This window comes from Micropterus dolomieu, linkage group LG01 (assembly GCF_021292245.1).
Source record: "Micropterus dolomieu isolate WLL.071019.BEF.003 ecotype Adirondacks linkage group LG01, ASM2129224v1, whole genome shotgun sequence".
Classification (NCBI taxonomy): Eukaryota; Metazoa; Chordata; class Actinopteri; order Centrarchiformes; family Centrarchidae; genus Micropterus; species Micropterus dolomieu.
The window spans coordinates 41,591,430-41,608,213 of record NC_060150.1 but is presented as its reverse complement, the minus strand read 5'-3'; the positions used below and the strand labels follow the sequence as shown (position 1 = coordinate 41,608,213).

The 16,784-nt window shown below is 38.8% G+C and overlaps 2 protein-coding genes across 5 annotated transcripts in view; one reads left to right on the top strand and one right to left on the bottom strand.

The window, feature by feature from the left end:
* Positions 1-6,582, bottom strand: part of mastl (microtubule associated serine/threonine kinase-like) — a 7,933-nt gene extending 1,351 nt beyond the window's left edge. The window contains exons 1-12 of one of the 3 annotated variants that reach the window (XM_046029000.1): positions 6,300-6,582; positions 6,067-6,204; positions 5,842-5,981; positions 5,651-5,739; positions 5,443-5,549; positions 5,187-5,346; positions 4,910-5,058; positions 3,495-4,541; positions 2,208-2,349; positions 2,061-2,075; positions 929-1,042; positions 641-742 (exon numbers count right to left, since the gene is read on the bottom strand). In XM_046029000.1, the coding sequence (XP_045884956.1) occupies positions 641-742; positions 929-1,042; positions 2,061-2,075; positions 2,208-2,349; positions 3,495-4,541; positions 4,910-5,058; positions 5,187-5,346; positions 5,443-5,549; positions 5,651-5,739; positions 5,842-5,981; positions 6,067-6,204; positions 6,300-6,467 (2,371 nt within the window). In that variant the 5' untranslated portion in view covers positions 6,468-6,582. The other 2 variants (XM_046029076.1, XM_046029151.1) reach the window with 2 other exon arrangements.
* A 2,082-nt stretch (positions 6,583-8,664) lies between these two features.
* LOC123987551 (ATP-dependent zinc metalloprotease YME1L1-like) lies at positions 8,665-16,502 on the top strand. 2 transcript variants are annotated; one of them, XM_046076583.1, is made up of 18 exons: positions 8,665-8,894; positions 9,381-9,500; positions 9,962-10,130; positions 10,271-10,372; positions 10,466-10,575; positions 10,770-10,920; positions 11,063-11,170; positions 11,658-11,831; positions 11,943-12,095; positions 12,184-12,316; positions 12,426-12,488; positions 13,133-13,245; positions 13,517-13,672; positions 13,939-14,090; positions 14,212-14,338; positions 14,710-14,783; positions 15,296-15,382; positions 15,491-16,502. In XM_046076583.1, exons 1-18 carry the CDS (start codon positions 8,859-8,861, stop codon positions 15,629-15,631), a joined length of 2,169 nt encoding a protein of 722 aa, XP_045932539.1. In that variant the 5' UTR covers positions 8,665-8,858; the 3' UTR covers positions 15,632-16,502. The 2 variants fall into 2 exon arrangements, with proteins under 2 accessions (XP_045932539.1, XP_045884369.1); XM_046028413.1 differs by having other exon boundaries at positions 8,666-8,894; positions 11,063-11,146.
* The last annotated feature ends 282 nt before the right edge of the window (positions 16,503-16,784 follow it).

Here is a 16,784-nt window from a genome sequence, read left to right as displayed (position 1 = left end):
AAAAGAGTTCACTGACTCAGCCGACCTGATTTCCTCGGGCAGGCTGTTCCAGAGCCTCGGGGCCCTGACAGCAAACGCTCTGTCCCCTTTAGTTTTCAGTCGAGACTCTGGAACAGACAACAGACCTCTGCCCGAGGATCTCAAGGTACGTGCTGGTGCGTATGGGACTAAAAGGTCAGAAATATAACAAGGCGAGAGACCATGAAGAGCTTTAAAAGTGATCAATAGAATTTTAAAGTCAATTCTAAAACATACTGGGAGCCAGTGTAATGAAGCTAAAATAGGAGTAATGTGGTCATATTGCTTTGTTCTGGTTAAAAGCCTGGCAGCTGAGTTCTGGACAGTCTGGAGTCGATCAATAGATTTTTGGGTTAAACAGGTGAAAAGGCTGTTGCAATAATCCAGGCGTGATGAGATGAAGGCGTGTAAAATGGTCTCGGTGTCCTTAAAAGTTAACATAGATCGAATTTTAGCTATATTTCTAAGTTGATAAAAACATGATTGAACAAGCTTTGTGGTGTGCTGCTCGAAATTTAAATTACTATCAAACCAAACACCTAGGTTCTTTGCCACTGGCTTAATGTGATTTACTAGTATTCATGAATCAATGGTTGAAATTGGGAAATTAAATGGTCCTCACCCTTTAGACCAGCTCGTTTTTTCATTTCCATGGTTAGGAGGATTTCAATTGCATTTCTCGAGTTCATAGACAGCTCCTCCTCTTCCTCAGGCCAGGGAATATCTAAAATTGTTGACAATGAGGCGGTATAATAAACAACAAATACATGCCAAAGCATTAGAAATAGCATTAGTTAAACTGTCAAACCGTGGATATAAATATGCAATGTTAGGCATGTTGATCATCAAAGACATATCATATTTTAGAGCACTCTGTGGGTTGGATTTGGATGAAGAAAACCAAACCCACCTCTGTTGAGAATATTCTGGAAGACCAGCTGAGGCGTCTCGTCATTGAAAGGTGGCACACCTGTGAGGAACTCAAAAAGACACACACCTAGCGCCCACCAGTCCACCATGAAGTCTGGATGGGGGGGGGGGGACAAAACAAAAGTGTCACATTTCATACAGCTGCTGGCTTCAATCAGTTCCAGTTTAACCTGTGATTCCAGTTAGTGTGTGCACTGATTGTACTGCGGTGGCAGAAGCAGGGACTAAGTTAACATGAGGATGGAGGGAGTCAGCTTCTCTGTACTGACTTTATATTCCTTCTTTCAAACATACAGGATTAAGAATTTTCTTTACAGCAATAGTTCACTTTGATGGGACACCTTTTAACAAGCAAACCTCCATCGTCTCTGCTTTCATTTTATAAATCCAATGAAAATTCAACATGTAACACACGTGATCCTTGATATTACAACATTAACATTATTGTTTTAAAGTCATTTTGATTCTCAGTAACTGTGGGGATTTTAAAAAGCACAATTAACACTACCATCTATTATTATTATTATTATTAGAGTTCAAAAATGCTTGACAGCCAATAAATACTGCCACAGAGTATAATTCATGTCACAGACATGATTTCAAATAGCAGCAATCATGCTATAAAATGGGATTGTGCAGCTGACAGGAAACACTGCCATCAGCGTGTTCACATTTGAATGAATAACAGCATGACAGATCAATTCCTTCCTATTAGATGACAATTTGCATGTCAGTTGCTAAATGTAAAAAATAAAGCCATTGCCATTGCACACAGACTGTGTGCAATGATTACCCGAACTCCACAGATTTGAAGAGTAGAGACCCCTTTTTTATTCGGTTAAAAGCATTTCAGCCTCAACAAATCTGATTCCCAAACTTTTAACAATGGTGTTAGTTCAATGTTAGGAGACAGTCCCATTGTTTTTGCCTTTGTAATCACACATTTAAAATGCTGTCCCCTTAGTTTATTCACCAGTCCACGGGGCAAAAAGAGACCCAGAGGAGGACAGGAAGATGGGGGAAGAATCAGCTCATTTCCAGTAGCGTATTAGCAGGCTGGGGGATCATGCAAGCTCGCTTGCAAAAAACAGTGAATATCATTATAAACTTACCACACTGACAACTTCCTGAAACTCAAAGAAAATGTGTGTCACAATAACTACAATGTCAACCATCTAATGTAAATACCATAAGACTGCTTTGGGCTATTTTTGAAAGCATTGTTGAGGCACTTGGAATTTCTAATTTCCCTTTCTTACCATGTGGTTTTCCCAAAAGAAGCTCTGGAGCCAAATAGTCAGGAGTTCCTAAAATGGGTGCACCCTCAACCGGCAGTGCCCCTCTTCTGACGCTCTTTGGAGTCCTGTAAGGGGTGTGAGAGGTCGACATGGGCTGAGGAGTCTGATGTGGGAAGGAAATAAAAAAGGAAATGGCAACATTACACAAACATTTTATCAAAAACTGCATGAGATGTTATCCCTTTGTGTCGTTTCTATTGATTGTACAGTACTTGTTTGTACTTGGTGACCCACTCTACCGCTAAACCACAGCCACCCAATGCCACCAACTATTCCCTGAAAGATTATATACCGACTCAAAAACTTCAAGCTTCACAAAAGCAATTATTTTTGTCAGGCTGTTGTTATATTGGATTTCCACAGATACCCAAAAGATGATATTTATTTATATACTATTTTATGTGTGCCCAAGATAATAACTCCTATGCACAAAACAAAAACGCGACTCCAAGACTACAACCATGTAAGCAGCTCAACATGCGGCTGTTTAGCTAATGTATTACTGACTAGAACACCATTTTAGTAGTTAGTGTGATAGCTATAAGTTAATTGTTGCAAGTTAAACACAACGTACAGCTGAAGCTGATCAGAATGTCATTCATTTTGCAAGTATAGAACAATGTCAAATTTTGACCTAATGATAGCACTGAATGAAAAGTTTGGCACATCAGCAAAGGTATTTTAATTCATCGACACCTGAATGTCTCTACAAAACGTCTCATCTCATGGTGGTGCCAGAAGAAAAGTCAAGCTTTGACCATTCATCAACTGGGGACCATGGAAATCTGTTCCAAATTTTATGGCAATCCATCCAATATTTGTTGAGACAGATCAAGGGGCCGACGTCGCCGTGCTGCTAAGGTGGCTAAAAACATAAATTATATAAAGAAATAAAACTATTTTACATGGTGGAGTGCTGAGGAAGATTAAAGGAGTCTCGGGGGGAGTCCTGGGGGAAGAAGCTGCTCTGGCATCTGGTGGTATGACAGCAGATACTTATGTATCTCTTGCTAGATGGCAGCAGGGTGAAGAAGCTGTCTTAAGGTATAAAAGTGTTAATGTCATAATGTCCAAATCCCGTTACAACATGGCTGAAAACAACACGTATTAGTTTTCTATCTTGAGACATGTAGCCGAACACTAGCCTGCAGTTACTTTTACTACCTACTCTGAATGAGGTGTTCAACTGGACAACACTGTGGCTCCTTTAAGAAGAAGAATATTTAAATTGTGTCCCTGTATGCTCACCTGATAGAGAGAGCTGTTGTAGTCGGGTCTTTTCTGCACTGGTGTTGCAGTGCCAGACGCAGTGTGATAGGAAGCTGTTGTAGACAGGTCCATAGCCTCCATAGACCCGACGCTAAATCGGGACACCCCTGACATGTTGGAGCGGTTGATGGAGCTACAGTAGCTACGGAAAGCTACAACATTTCGCGGCTTGAGGAATGACGGGGACTGTGCAACACTGCTGGCCAGATCAGGCAGCCGGTTAAAAAAAGAACACTGGGATTCACCTCTCCTGCTAAAGTTACCAAGTTTGGGTGTTTGACTATTAACAGCAGATGGAGTATGTGGGAGGGATTCAGCGATGGATGAGTTTTTATTTTCTGCTTGCTCCTCAGGTGATGCTGAAGTCCTGCTTTTGGAACACACGTTTGGCTTGTGAGATGCATGGCTGTCAACCGTGAGGGACATTTCATGCATAGACCCGTCAGAGTCCAGGCTCAAGCTCCTGCAAATGTCACTGGTCCCAGCAAGTGGCGACGTGAAACTTGAATGTGACAAGTCTTTGGCTCCATCGTCAAACACGTCCTTCGTGGGATCTTCCAGTTCACAGAACAGACTCTTGGCAATGGCAATGGGACTGGAGCGCATTGGGAACCGGTCTTCAGCTAGCCCTATCCCCTCAGTGGAAGCCATGAAGTCGCCTATTTGGATGGTGGAAAATGTTCCAGTCAGGCCAGTGTGAAACCTTGTAGTCTCTTCTGGAATCTCGTAGCATCTCTTATAGTGTGCATTACTCTTCTTGGCTTGGATCTCCAATGGCTCGGGACTTCTCTCAATATCAGAAAACGTTCTCTTTACAGATGAGCCTGATGGACATACAGGATCCCGTGCTGTGGAAACAGACCCCAAACTGTTGGTGTGTGGCTTCTTTTCTGTGAGATGGTCTGGATTTGGCTCAGTTGACCGATTGCTGGTGGCTTTGGCAGAGAAGCTTTGTATTGTTGATGCACAGTCCTGTTCAGTCCAGTGTCCTTTCCTCTTCTGTTCATTAGTATGTTCATTTTCTTTCTGGAGAAGAAATATAAAAGGGGAAAAGGACTGACTTAACAAGGAATGAACCAATCTGAAAGACCAGTATATAGACAGATGAAGGTCTTTTTCCACTTAAATCATTTTTAAAATTCAAATCCTTTGTTACTTTTATCCCCTTAGATCTACACCACCTGTTGTATGTCACTACAGACATTATACACAAGAGGCCAAAATTTATGCAATGGGGATCTATTTTAAAACTAGGGAGAGAAGCATGCCTTTGTATTCACACATGTATAATATTAAATTATTATTAATTAAGATCTGGGGGTAACCCAAATCAATAAATAACATTGTTTATTAGGTCATAAATTACACACAGTTATAAGTTTACAATCACTGACCTCCTCACACTCCCACAGTGGGCTGACGCCACCTTCTGTGTCGGTGGTGCTGCCCGCACTCATCGTCTCAAACCTCTTCCTGGTCTTCAGCAGTGTGGGTGTCAGATTTTTAGCAACGTTGTGATGACTAAACACAGTGTTGTTTGTTTCTATGGAAACAATACAGATAAACCAAAACAGTTAATGAATCAGCTTTCTGTCATTCCACAAGGTTAATGGATGAAAAAAAGAAAAATATATCCATAATATATTTTGTGGTGTATCTACCATGACTTACCCATTTTCCAAGGGTAGCGAGTCGGAGAGTACAGCTGATCTTTTGTCTTCATCCAGGGAGACCCAAGAGAGTTGTTCTTCCGTTTTGTTTTGCCACAGGACAAGGGACTGGACACCACAGATGCGCTGCAGTGACGTTTGCCTTCTCCTGCAGGTGTATTCTAGGTTTGATTAAATGAAGGAAAAGTCACTATGCAATTCAAACTATGCATGAAGCCCTCAAATAGGACAATTTGAAATTATATTAATTCACTTACAAATCCAAGGGAGCTGATTAAGGAGAGAACTTGGCCCGGGGTGCGGAAGTAATCTTTACTTGGTTTAGCCAAGGATGGAGTAGTAAGGATATCCATAAGACTCAGCTCTGGTAGAGAGCACAGAGATAAAATAAAGGACAGATTACTAAGATTATTAGTGTTGATGGTCACAATTTTGTTCAAGTGTCAAGCTCATGGGACTGCATACCTCTGTCAAGCTTGACTTTAGAAAGGCCAAAGTCTGTTAATTTGATGTGACCTTCGTTGGATATAAGCATGTTGTCTGGCTTCAAGTCCCTAAAATTAAAATTCTGGTAAATTCCAGGTAACACAATAACACACAAAAAAATATCTGTGTTATATACATTTAACAAGACTTAAAGAAAGTGTCAAAGGTACCTGTGGATTATACCGTGGCGATGGAGGTAATCCAAAGCTAGTGCGACCTCTGAAATGTATTTTACGGACATATCCTGGTCGAAATACCCATAGATGTGAAGCAGAGATTTGACGTCTCCACCAATAAGGTATTCCATTACCTGTAAGCAACATGAAAATGAAGATTTAACAACAGCTAAACAACGCAGTAGTTGTTATACATGCGTTTTGTGCACTCCGTGTTACCAGATAGATCTTGGTGGCTGTCTGAAGGGAGTAAAACAGGTGAACCACAAAGGGGCTTTTGCTCAAAGCAAGTGCATCTCTCTCCGCCTTCATCTGGCCCGTCATGTTTTTATCAACCATGTCTGCTTTCTTCATCGCCTAAAGAGAGAAAACAAACACAAACTGTCAGTGTTTTGTATCATAAATGAGTATCAGTAAATGATTCAAAGCTGTCACAAACCAAACGGACTCACCTTAATGGCATATAATCGCGCATTGCACTTCTTCCGTGCGAGGTAGACCTTGCCAAAAGCGCCGCGGCTGATCGGCTTCAAAATGATGAAATCCTCGATTGAAGGCGGTTTAGGGATTTCCACAGATTTCTCGTTTGTGCTGGAGTCGTGCTTTTCATCCGCGTCCATGTTATTATTACTCGTTTTCAAATGAAGAGCTATGTCGTGCCTGTAACAGCCAGCTAGCTCAGAGTAAACACTTCAACTGCGATGTGGGGTTTGTTTTGAATTTTGAATCCCACTGCTTTTTCGCGGGGTCCTCTACCGCCCGTTCTGTTTAGTTGTCCACATAAACGCCTGTCCGCAAAACGTGAAACGGTCTTGACGTTTTCTGTGATTAAGTTATTCGTTTTAGCTGTAAAATTGTCAATTGTATTACCATTTATCAAATCTAATGGAACGAAATTTTCGAAATGTTCTTTTATAATTTTAAACAGGCAGTGAGGAACAGTCACAAGAATTTATTTATTTTTTATTTTTTTACATATCCTTTATTTAACAATCAAAATCAGGCCATTGCAAATTCATATTAGCAATAAATACATAGCCAATTAAGCAAATAAAAAAAAAACAACCAAACATAAATAACTTAGGAAAAAATAATTTAAAAACTACAACAGATATGATTTTGAAAATATCCAAGGCTTGTTTTGTTTTTATACATTTCAAAGCTTTCTTATAAAGTATTAGCTCATTCATGAAAACAAAAAAACAGAGGTCTTACCTTAAAAAATCTAAACTTATGGATAAATTGTTATGGATAATTAAGTCCCTTTTTTATCCTCCATTATAACCCCAAATCTAATAGCACAGTACTCTAACATTGGGCTGATATTTGTGTCAGTAGAATCTGAATTTGAATTATTTAAATCTGAATTTGAATTGCTCAACTTCAATAATCGCATTAAAAACTGAATTTAAATAGTGTAGTTTGAGTTTGTATTGTTTAACTTGAATAATTGCATTAAAAATAAATATTTACATACATTTAACTGTTTTGATTGCTTTGCTATTTTAAACCAAATAAAGTTTCAATATAATGTTTAATTTCTATCTTAAAATGTGGTAATTGTGGTTTCTTCTTAGACCATTTGCACTTGTGAATGTAATATTTAGCTTATAAAATAAAGAGGTTCAAAATATTCTTTTACGATCACTATCAATCTTGTCATAAAAAGATGTCTCTTTTTTTTAATTATCTAATTAATAGTTGAATTGTCTAAATCTAACTAAAATAATTTTGTAGAAATACAATCATAAAATAAATGACACGTATTTTCAACCTCGCCATGGTCACCTGGTTCACAGTACAAATCAAATATATAATTTTAAATGAACTTCTCTAGTTTTGTTGGTTACACAATATTGCTTCTTGAAATTCAAAACTGACTTTATTTTAATTTTTCAGGAGTTGCAAAGTAGCTTGGGAAAAGGAGATTCCAGGTTACCTTTAAATTGTTGATGGATGCTCATTAAACCTGCCACTTCCTTGTAATAATCTCAAAAGACCAGAAGGTATCATACATAGACTGTATATAAAAGGTATCATACATAGACTGTATATAAAAGGTATCATACATAGACTGTATATAAAAGGTATCATACATAGACTGTATATAAAAGGTATCATACATAGACTGTATATAAAAGGTATCATACATAGACTGTATATAAAAGGTATCATACATAGACTGTATACAAAAGGTATTATACATACACTGTATATAAAAGGTATTATACATAGACTGTATACAAAAGGTATCATACATAGACTGTATACAAAAGGTATTATACATAGACTGTATATAAAAGGTATCATACATAGACTGTATACAAAAGGTATTATACATAGACTGTATACAAAAGGTATCATACATAGACTGTATATAAAAGGTATCATACATAGACTGTATATAAAAGGTATCATACATAGACTGTATACAAAAGGTATTATACATAGACTGTATATAAAAGGTATCATACATAGACTGTATATAAAAGGTATCATACATAGACTGTATACAAAAGGTATTATACATAGACTGTATATAAAAGGTATTATACATAGACTGTATATAAAAGGTATCATACATAGACTGTATATAAAAATATAAAAGGTATTATACATAGACTGTATATAAAAGGTATCATACATAGACTGTATATAAAAATATAAAAGGTATCATACATAGACTGTATATAAAAATATAAAAGGTATTATACATAGACTGTATATAAAAATATAAAAGGTATTATACATAGACTGTATCAAAAACAAAAGTGACGTAACCTACACCCGGTAGTACTTCCTCTTGACGTCATTTTGTAGTCCATTTGACCTCGGGTGCCGGAGAATCCATTTGCTGTTACAAGCTAAGCTGCTGAAAGTTGTGTAACAGGGGAAACACAAAGGACACCGCTCCAGGGAGGACTCGTTCATCTAATTTATACAGAGGGTCTCTCCTCACATATCAACCCTCCAAGTCCTGAATTTGAATTATTAACGTTATTCGGAAAAAAATGTTTTCACTGTCAGCCTCGTTTCAGTCTCAGCAGGTAAGCCGACTGGATAGCAGCTTTTTTAAATTTAGCTAGCTTGTATGTGTGCTCTATGTATATGTCCTTTAATTATAATGTGACCGAGAAGAGCAAGAGGTTTTGTCTGAGGTCGTTTAAATTTCTTCTACGACGGTCAATGACAACTCAGCTAGGCTAATGTTAGCATTGACAAGTCAACGGTATGTTTCTCCATAATTAGCCCACGCTTGCTGTGTACGTGCGGTTTCTGTCATTTACATCTGATATGTGTGGGATGAAATAAATTGATGGGCGCTAATTGAATTTTCAAAGAGTTGAGGTTACATAAGTCACACACGGTGCCATCTCTCTGAGAGCAGTGTATAATAACACTAACATAACTGTCCTGTCTGGAAGAGTCACCTTCAATCCAGCTAAACTTTACTACATAAGACATGAAAGATAATAAACCACCATGTTTTTGAGAGACTGTTCCTCACCCTCCTCTGTTGGCGGACCTGCCAGGTGATGCTGCCCCTCAGCCAGCTCATCAATGCCCTCCACTCTCTGAAGAACTCAGCCACAGCTTCAGTCCAGACCCTGCACAAAGACTTCATTCCAGAGCACAGTTCATTTCTAAAAGAGGTGAGAGGGACACCACGGATACATGACATAGATCAGTAACCAATAACACCATGGAGTTTGTCTCGCATCACTTTTTTTGCAGGGAGAAACCTCTTTTCATTTTGATCAAGCACACAAATCAAGACAAATCCCTCATGAGTTGACTTTACTTTTCTATACTGAAGATATTTTAAATAGAGCTTTCATAATTTTTTGTCTTTTTTTATGTGGAGAAAATAAACATTGTAAATAAGGCAGAGGATGCATGTCTCTCTTCAACAGTAGTAGTTTTCTTAAACACACAATAATAAACACTATGTGTTAAAAATACATCCAAAAGCAGGTACAACTTCTTCAGTATATTTTCCAATATGTTCATTTTTATATGTCTCTGAAAAAATATGTCATGTGGGTCGTTATTTCCCATAACGATTGTCTCACAAAGGTGTAGATAAACTGCTTTTGCCATCCTTTCTTCATAGCCCAATGTGAGTCTGAGGGATCTTGGCCTGTCAGATATCAAGGTGAGTCAGCTGGATGAGCTGGTCAGCAGGTTACTGCCCACACCGGGACGAGAAGAACCTCCCGCTGTTCCTTCGCTATGGAGGACAAGTCACGTTTCTGCAGACAGCTTCTTTCACAATAAGCATGGTGAGCAGGTCTGGCCGTTGAGCTGGAAGACGACCCAGCGTTGTTGTTTTCTAAGAAAATGTACCAAAGCTTACTTTATCGAAAGCTGTTGTATTATCAGAGACCATTTGTTACTTAAGAAAACACTTTTTGTCTGACAGGGTTTTCACACAGAAGGTTGGGGGTTTTTGGCTCCCCAATATTCCACAGACAATATCACAGTCCTCTAAAAGAGGTTTGCTCAGAGCTACAATTCTTGCCTGGTAAGAAACTGACTTTGAATACTTACCCTGCTGTGTGTATGAACGACTGGATGTATAGGGTAGCGTTTAATATTTTTCTGTGTCTCTATTCAGTATGGGTCCAGAGTCGGGGTTTCAAGACACTTAAATCAAAGACCAGAAGAATGGAGTCTGGTTATGATGTTCCGCCGGAGTCTGAGCCCTATACCCCAGCATTCATGAAGGTCAGCACGTTAATGCACACTTCCAGCTGTTTTTAACATTCTGTCTGGTGAAAAGATTAGTGGGACATATTTTAAATGTACACATAAGACTAAAAATAATAAATTATAATAGTAAAAAATGAGGGCAGACAAAGAAATGAAAAGGGCTGAATTTTGAAGCTTACAGACAAACTCTTTCACTGTTTCCCTCACAGGGATGGCTTCAGAGGGAAAAGGGACCAGAGGTGCAATCACTGGATCAACTGGCGAAACAAACAAACCTTCCAGACAACAAGCAGGAGGCATACAAGACGGGTTTCACCGAGGGGTTCATGAGGTCTCAGGCCTTCACTCAGAGAACACAAGGTATGCGGCTCACCCTATATAATGAAAGGAAGTATTAACAGGTTCACCAGCTTTTCTTTGGGTTGCAGGGCTGAGTTAATTGATCCCATGCTTGACATGAAGGACTTCTAGCTCACCTTTTGTCTCTGCTCTGTTTTGACAGACTCACTCAGGAGAACCAGGTTGATCCTGTTGGCCCTCGTACTTCTTGGTATTTATGGGTTGTCAAGAACCCCGTTTCTCTCGGGTAAAGGCTCCTTTTCTGACGCTGGTTTGTTTCCGTTTCTATTCCCCCCCCTACTTGCAAATCAACTCGCAACCCTACATGCACATTGCAAATAAAGCTTGTTACTGTCTATATATGTAAAATAAAAGTGAGAGCTTTACTTAAGCCTATTTCAGCTCAAATATTTAATGTAATATGTTTTTAATGTGTACATTAACTTAATACCGTACAGTGTAGCTGATAAGACATAGTATTTCTCCTGTGGTGTGCATGTAGAGTTTGACTGGTTATTCTGCTGCATACCACTCTGTAGTGATAGTTAAATATCAACTATGTATGTTTCAATGTCAGTATGCTGGAACAATTTGATTAGTTGGAAGTGATAAATGTGGAAAGGCAGCATATGTTCTTTGTATTTACATATGTGCATGTTGTAACCAGCGGGTATTCTGTCTTTCATTGTGAAACACTGTAGAGGAGCAAGTTTTTCTGGCATTACTGTGCTGAACCAGTTGTTTTTGGGATTTCACAGTGAGGTTCCGCACCACATCTGGTCTTGACTCAGCAGTCGACCCCATCCAGATGAAGAATGTGACATTTGAGCACGTCAAAGGAGTGGAGGAGGCAAAGAATGAATTACAAGATGTTGTGGAGTTTCTCAAGAACCCCCAGAAGTTTACTGTTCTGGGTGGAAAGCTACCTAAAGGTATTCTATTTTCTGTTTTATTCACAGGTCTCATTAGCCTAATACACAAACTCTGCAACTGGTCTTGATATGTTATTTTATCGTAACTCCTTTGCTCTGTTATCCTCTCAGGGATCCTCCTTGTTGGTCCACCAGGCACAGGCAAGACTCTGTTAGCACGAGCTGTGGCTGGGGAGGCCGATGTGCCTTTCTACTACGCCTCCGGATCAGAGTTTGATGAGATGTTTGTGGGTGTCGGTGCGAGCAGAATCAGGAACCTTTTCAGTAAGTTTGCCGGATGTGAGAAAACGTGAGGAACCAGTTGCTCGTGTAGCCAAACCACTACAATCTGTCTTTGTTTTGTGGTTTGCAGAAGAGGCAAAAGCTAACGCTCCCTGTGTCATCTTCATCGATGAGTTGGACAGCGTTGGTGGAAAGAGGATCGAGTCCCCTATGCATCCCTATTCCAGACAAACCATCAACCAGCTGCTGGCTGAAATGGATGGGTCAGTTTTCTGGCTTTGACATATTTAAAACTAAAAGCATAGTGTGAATAAAATGTTGCAGCCGATAACTTCTTTGACTTCTTATTGGCAATGTTTTGGTATTTTACAGGTTTAAACCAAATGAAGGTGTCATTGTTATTGGTGCTACAAACTTTGCAGAGGCTTTGGATAAGTATGTTTAAATTTCACACACAAACGCAGACTCGCACAATCAACCACTGTTAAATAACCAGTTGAGGTCTGAAATATGGTGAATCCGTTCAGTATGTAGATATAGTTCATGTACTCAAACTGTTCCAGTTTTTTACCTCCCACTCTGTAACCTTTGTCCTCTAACACCTCTGGCTGTTTTATCCTTTTGGCCTCATTCTAGTTTCTATATTACACTGTCCGAATGGATCCAATTTCATAAACACAAAATACAAAACAAACACTCGGAATATAAACTGACCCCTAACCTGTTCAATATAAACTACAATAAGACAAAAACTTTAAAATCATACAGTGATTTTTGTTGACACATTTTCATGGCAAGTATTTTTGACATTTGCTTTAATTTCCATTTATATAATGAGTTGATTTAAACCCAAATCCTAATTTGAGAATCTGAAAAGTACTCCACTACTTCTACTTCATATTATGGCAAACTAACCTTGCTTCTAAAGAAAGAGCATTCATTTAAAACATGATTATGGGACACAACAAGCCCAGAAGCAAACACTCATCAGCATTTGGGTTGTAAAGCAGGAAGGTTAAGTCATTTAAAAGAGATGTACTATGAATCTTTAGTAACACTACTTTGCTACTGCTTTTCAGCGCTCTGATAAGGCCAGGAAGGTTTGACATGCAGGTGACGGTCCCTCGCCCAGATGTGAAAGGACGCACTGAAATTCTCAAATGGTACCTCTCCAGAATCACAATGGACCCTGGTAGGTCTCAGTGGTAAAATATACAAGAATAAATTTAATATCTCACAAATTATTTTAACAGATGATTCTTAGTTGGCAATATTAGTGAGAAAATCCTGTACATTTTGCAGAAACATTAGCTCCCCTCATCAATTGAAACAGTTTTAGAGCATTCAAAGCTGTAAGCTTGTGAGAATACTTTTTGTCTAGCATCTCTGTAAAGGACATAGTCTCTTGAACACTGATCACTTTTATAAAGAAGGCATTTTCTATTGTGTTTGTGCTTTCTCAGGTGTGGATGCTGAGATTATTGCCCGGGGCACAGTGGGCTTTTCTGGGGCAGAGCTGGAGAACCTGGTCAACCAGGCAGCCCTGAAGGCAGCCATGGACGGGAAAGAGACAGTCACAATGAAGGACCTGGAGTTCGCTAAGGACAAGATCCTCATGGGTGAATACACACAGTGTTTAGATCTGCGCTACATCCCCTCACGAGACTGATTACCTACACACACTCTAGTTAGGAGACGGGAAGAATGTCAACGAGAGATACCATGAATAGGAGTTTTGTGTTTTCCTAAAAATGCGTGACAGCTGCAGAGATAGACAGGAATGGCGGGAGCGAGAGAGGGTAATCGAACCTGGGCACCCTGAATGGGATTTTTATTTTTATTTTAATGACTTAATCCTCCTTTTTTGTATCCTTTTTAATACCAGGCCCTGAGAGGAAGAGTGTTGAAATCGACAAGAAGAATAAAACCATCACAGCCTACCATGAGTCCGGCCATGCCATCGTTGCCTATTTCACCAAAGATGCAATGCCCATCAACAAGGCCACGATTATGCCTAGAGGCCCAACTCTCGGCCATGTGAGCATTTGTTGTGGCTACATAATCTATATCTCCTACTCCTTACCAGTGTTGTTTGTGTCATTTAGTGTTCAAACAAAACCTGAAGCTAATCAGTGTTGTCCTGATCTTTGTCCTGTAGGTGTCCATGCTCCCAGAGAATGACCGCTGGAGTGAGACCAGAGCCCAGCTGCTGGCTCAGATGGATGTCAGTATGGGCGGCCGAGTAGCAGAGGAGCTCATCTTCGGAGATGACCACATCACCACTGGTGCGGGAATAAGAGATCTTGATTTACTTGATGATCTGGTGCCATTTCAGAACCAGAAATGCTTAAAGATAAAATACTACACCCATATTGTATAACCATATGTTTCCCAGAGGAGTATATGTACTGTAAAACACAGATTTGCATGGTTTCAAAGAATTTTGACCGATTTAGTGTCCTGAGGATAAATACATATTTATCAATACATTTTTATAAAGTGAGACATCTACAACTGTGATGACCTCAGACCTGTTATACTATAGTAAAATATTATAATATTAATATAAGTACATGTCTGATAATATTGACTGAATGCTTTGGTCGTTTGCAATACAGCATTATTTTAAATCTTCTCATGCTGTTGTGCATTGTAGGAGCCTCCAGCGACTTTGATGGAGCAACCAAAATAGCAAAAATGATGGTGACCAGGTTCGGCATGAGTGACAAGGTAAAATCAAAATTTGTGTGATACCTTCCGCTTACAGAAAAGACAGCATTTTTCACTACACAGTGCTGTCCTGAGGTTTTTACTGTTTACACTGCTGCAGGGCTAGACCTTTTATTTACAGTATATACAAGAAAGTGTTTGCACAAAACCATCTGTACATTTAAATGTTCTGAACACGAACATAATATTTCTACTTCTGAGCAAGCTGGCACTTTCTTTTTTGTCATTTTTCCTATTTGAACCACTTAAGGTTTTTCATTATAACCAACCAAACACTACAGTAGCTGAATTCAGTGTGTCTCCAATTTATTAATTTAAGTTGCAATGAAAACCTGCAGCCGTCTAACAGTGCCATAACATAAAATTACACTTAAGATAATGAAACTATGTCTAACTCTCTCAAACAATGATGATGATGATGATAATCACTACAAGTGAAAAATGCATGAGCAGGTCTATTGTCCATTGAACTTAAGGATGTAATTTGTGGGTTTATTGGGGTTTTTTTGCAGCTTGGTGTCATGACCTACAGTGACGTAACCAAGCAGAGCCCAGAGACGCAAGCTGCCATCGAACAAGAAGTCAGGGCTTTACTGAAGGTGAGCCTTCCCACAACACTCTCAAATAAATATGTTTAATTTACAGATTGTTTTTAGAATCTCTTTCTTTATCAATTTCTGATTCACCATGTGTTCTCTTCCATCCAGGACTCATATGATCGTGCTAAAAACATCCTCAAGACTTACAGTAAAGAGCACAAGACGCTAGCTGATGCCCTGCTAAGATATGAAACTCTGGATGCTAAAGAGATCAAGATGGTGCTGGAGGGAAAATCACTGGACCACTAGATACCTCAGTACATAATCTTGTATCATATATATATATATAATATATATATATATATATATATATTTGAAGCCGTGCGATTGCACACTGGCCTTTTGGAGGCCTTGTATTTCATTTGTTTCCCTCTTATTATCAATGTGAAGATGACACCGAAATGATTAAGTTTCACCCCTTTATATAAATTTTTATTTCATTAATTTTCATTTGTCTGGCTTTTCCTGTAGAGAATACTATTTTAAAGTGCTTCACCGAAATGAAAATAAATATTTCTTCTCCACAAGTTTGTCTACTACAGTTCACAAAGATATTTGAGCTTTCATTGGGGGCTTTTTGTCCTCTACTCTCAAGACATATGACCTCCTAATAGTTTTATACATCAGAGCCATATTTGGTATCATAACAAGGTCATAAGGCAAATGGATTTGACAAATGGCATGGTTATTGAAGGTGAGATGAATGATGATTTAATCTCTGTCTCATTTTAATTTTGTACAGACTGGTGAACACCATTGGACCTTAACGTACCTCAGTCTAGAATGTATCAGTTGGCTGTAGCAAGATACAGGTGATACTGCTGTTCTTGTTGTCTTCATGTTAGTTTTTCCCTCTAAATTATTTCTTTCACTGGCATCTACCATATGCTATCTGTTTTGTGTGTTCTTATTTATTTAAGTGCCCAAAGGTGTATCCTGTTTTCTTGAAATTAGTGATATGCCCTCATGCTCTATTCTAAGCTCACCTGTATGTGATAAAGGAAGGAGAAAGTGTGTATATATATATATATATTATGAGCGTGTCAAAGGATTGGCTTTGTGCTTCTGTTTGTTCTTTTAGACAATGGGTTCCTTGAAGCTCAAATAAAGGTTACTCTTACTCGTGTTGTAAAGATCTCAAATTAAACTTTAGCTTATATTAATTGATATTTTATTTGGCCGCTTGGGGGAAGCATAACAAATTAGCCTATTACACAACATCTGGATATTATCACCTTATAAAGCTGATAAGGTTGATGTGTCAGCAAACACTTCCTTAGTTAGACCTAGAGAAACATGAGCAATTATTTGGATTGGTGTGTTTTGCCACCTGAGTTGCCACTGTCAGAAGATATGGATTCATGCATTCATCCATTTGCAGATTCTGTGGTCAAACAATTAA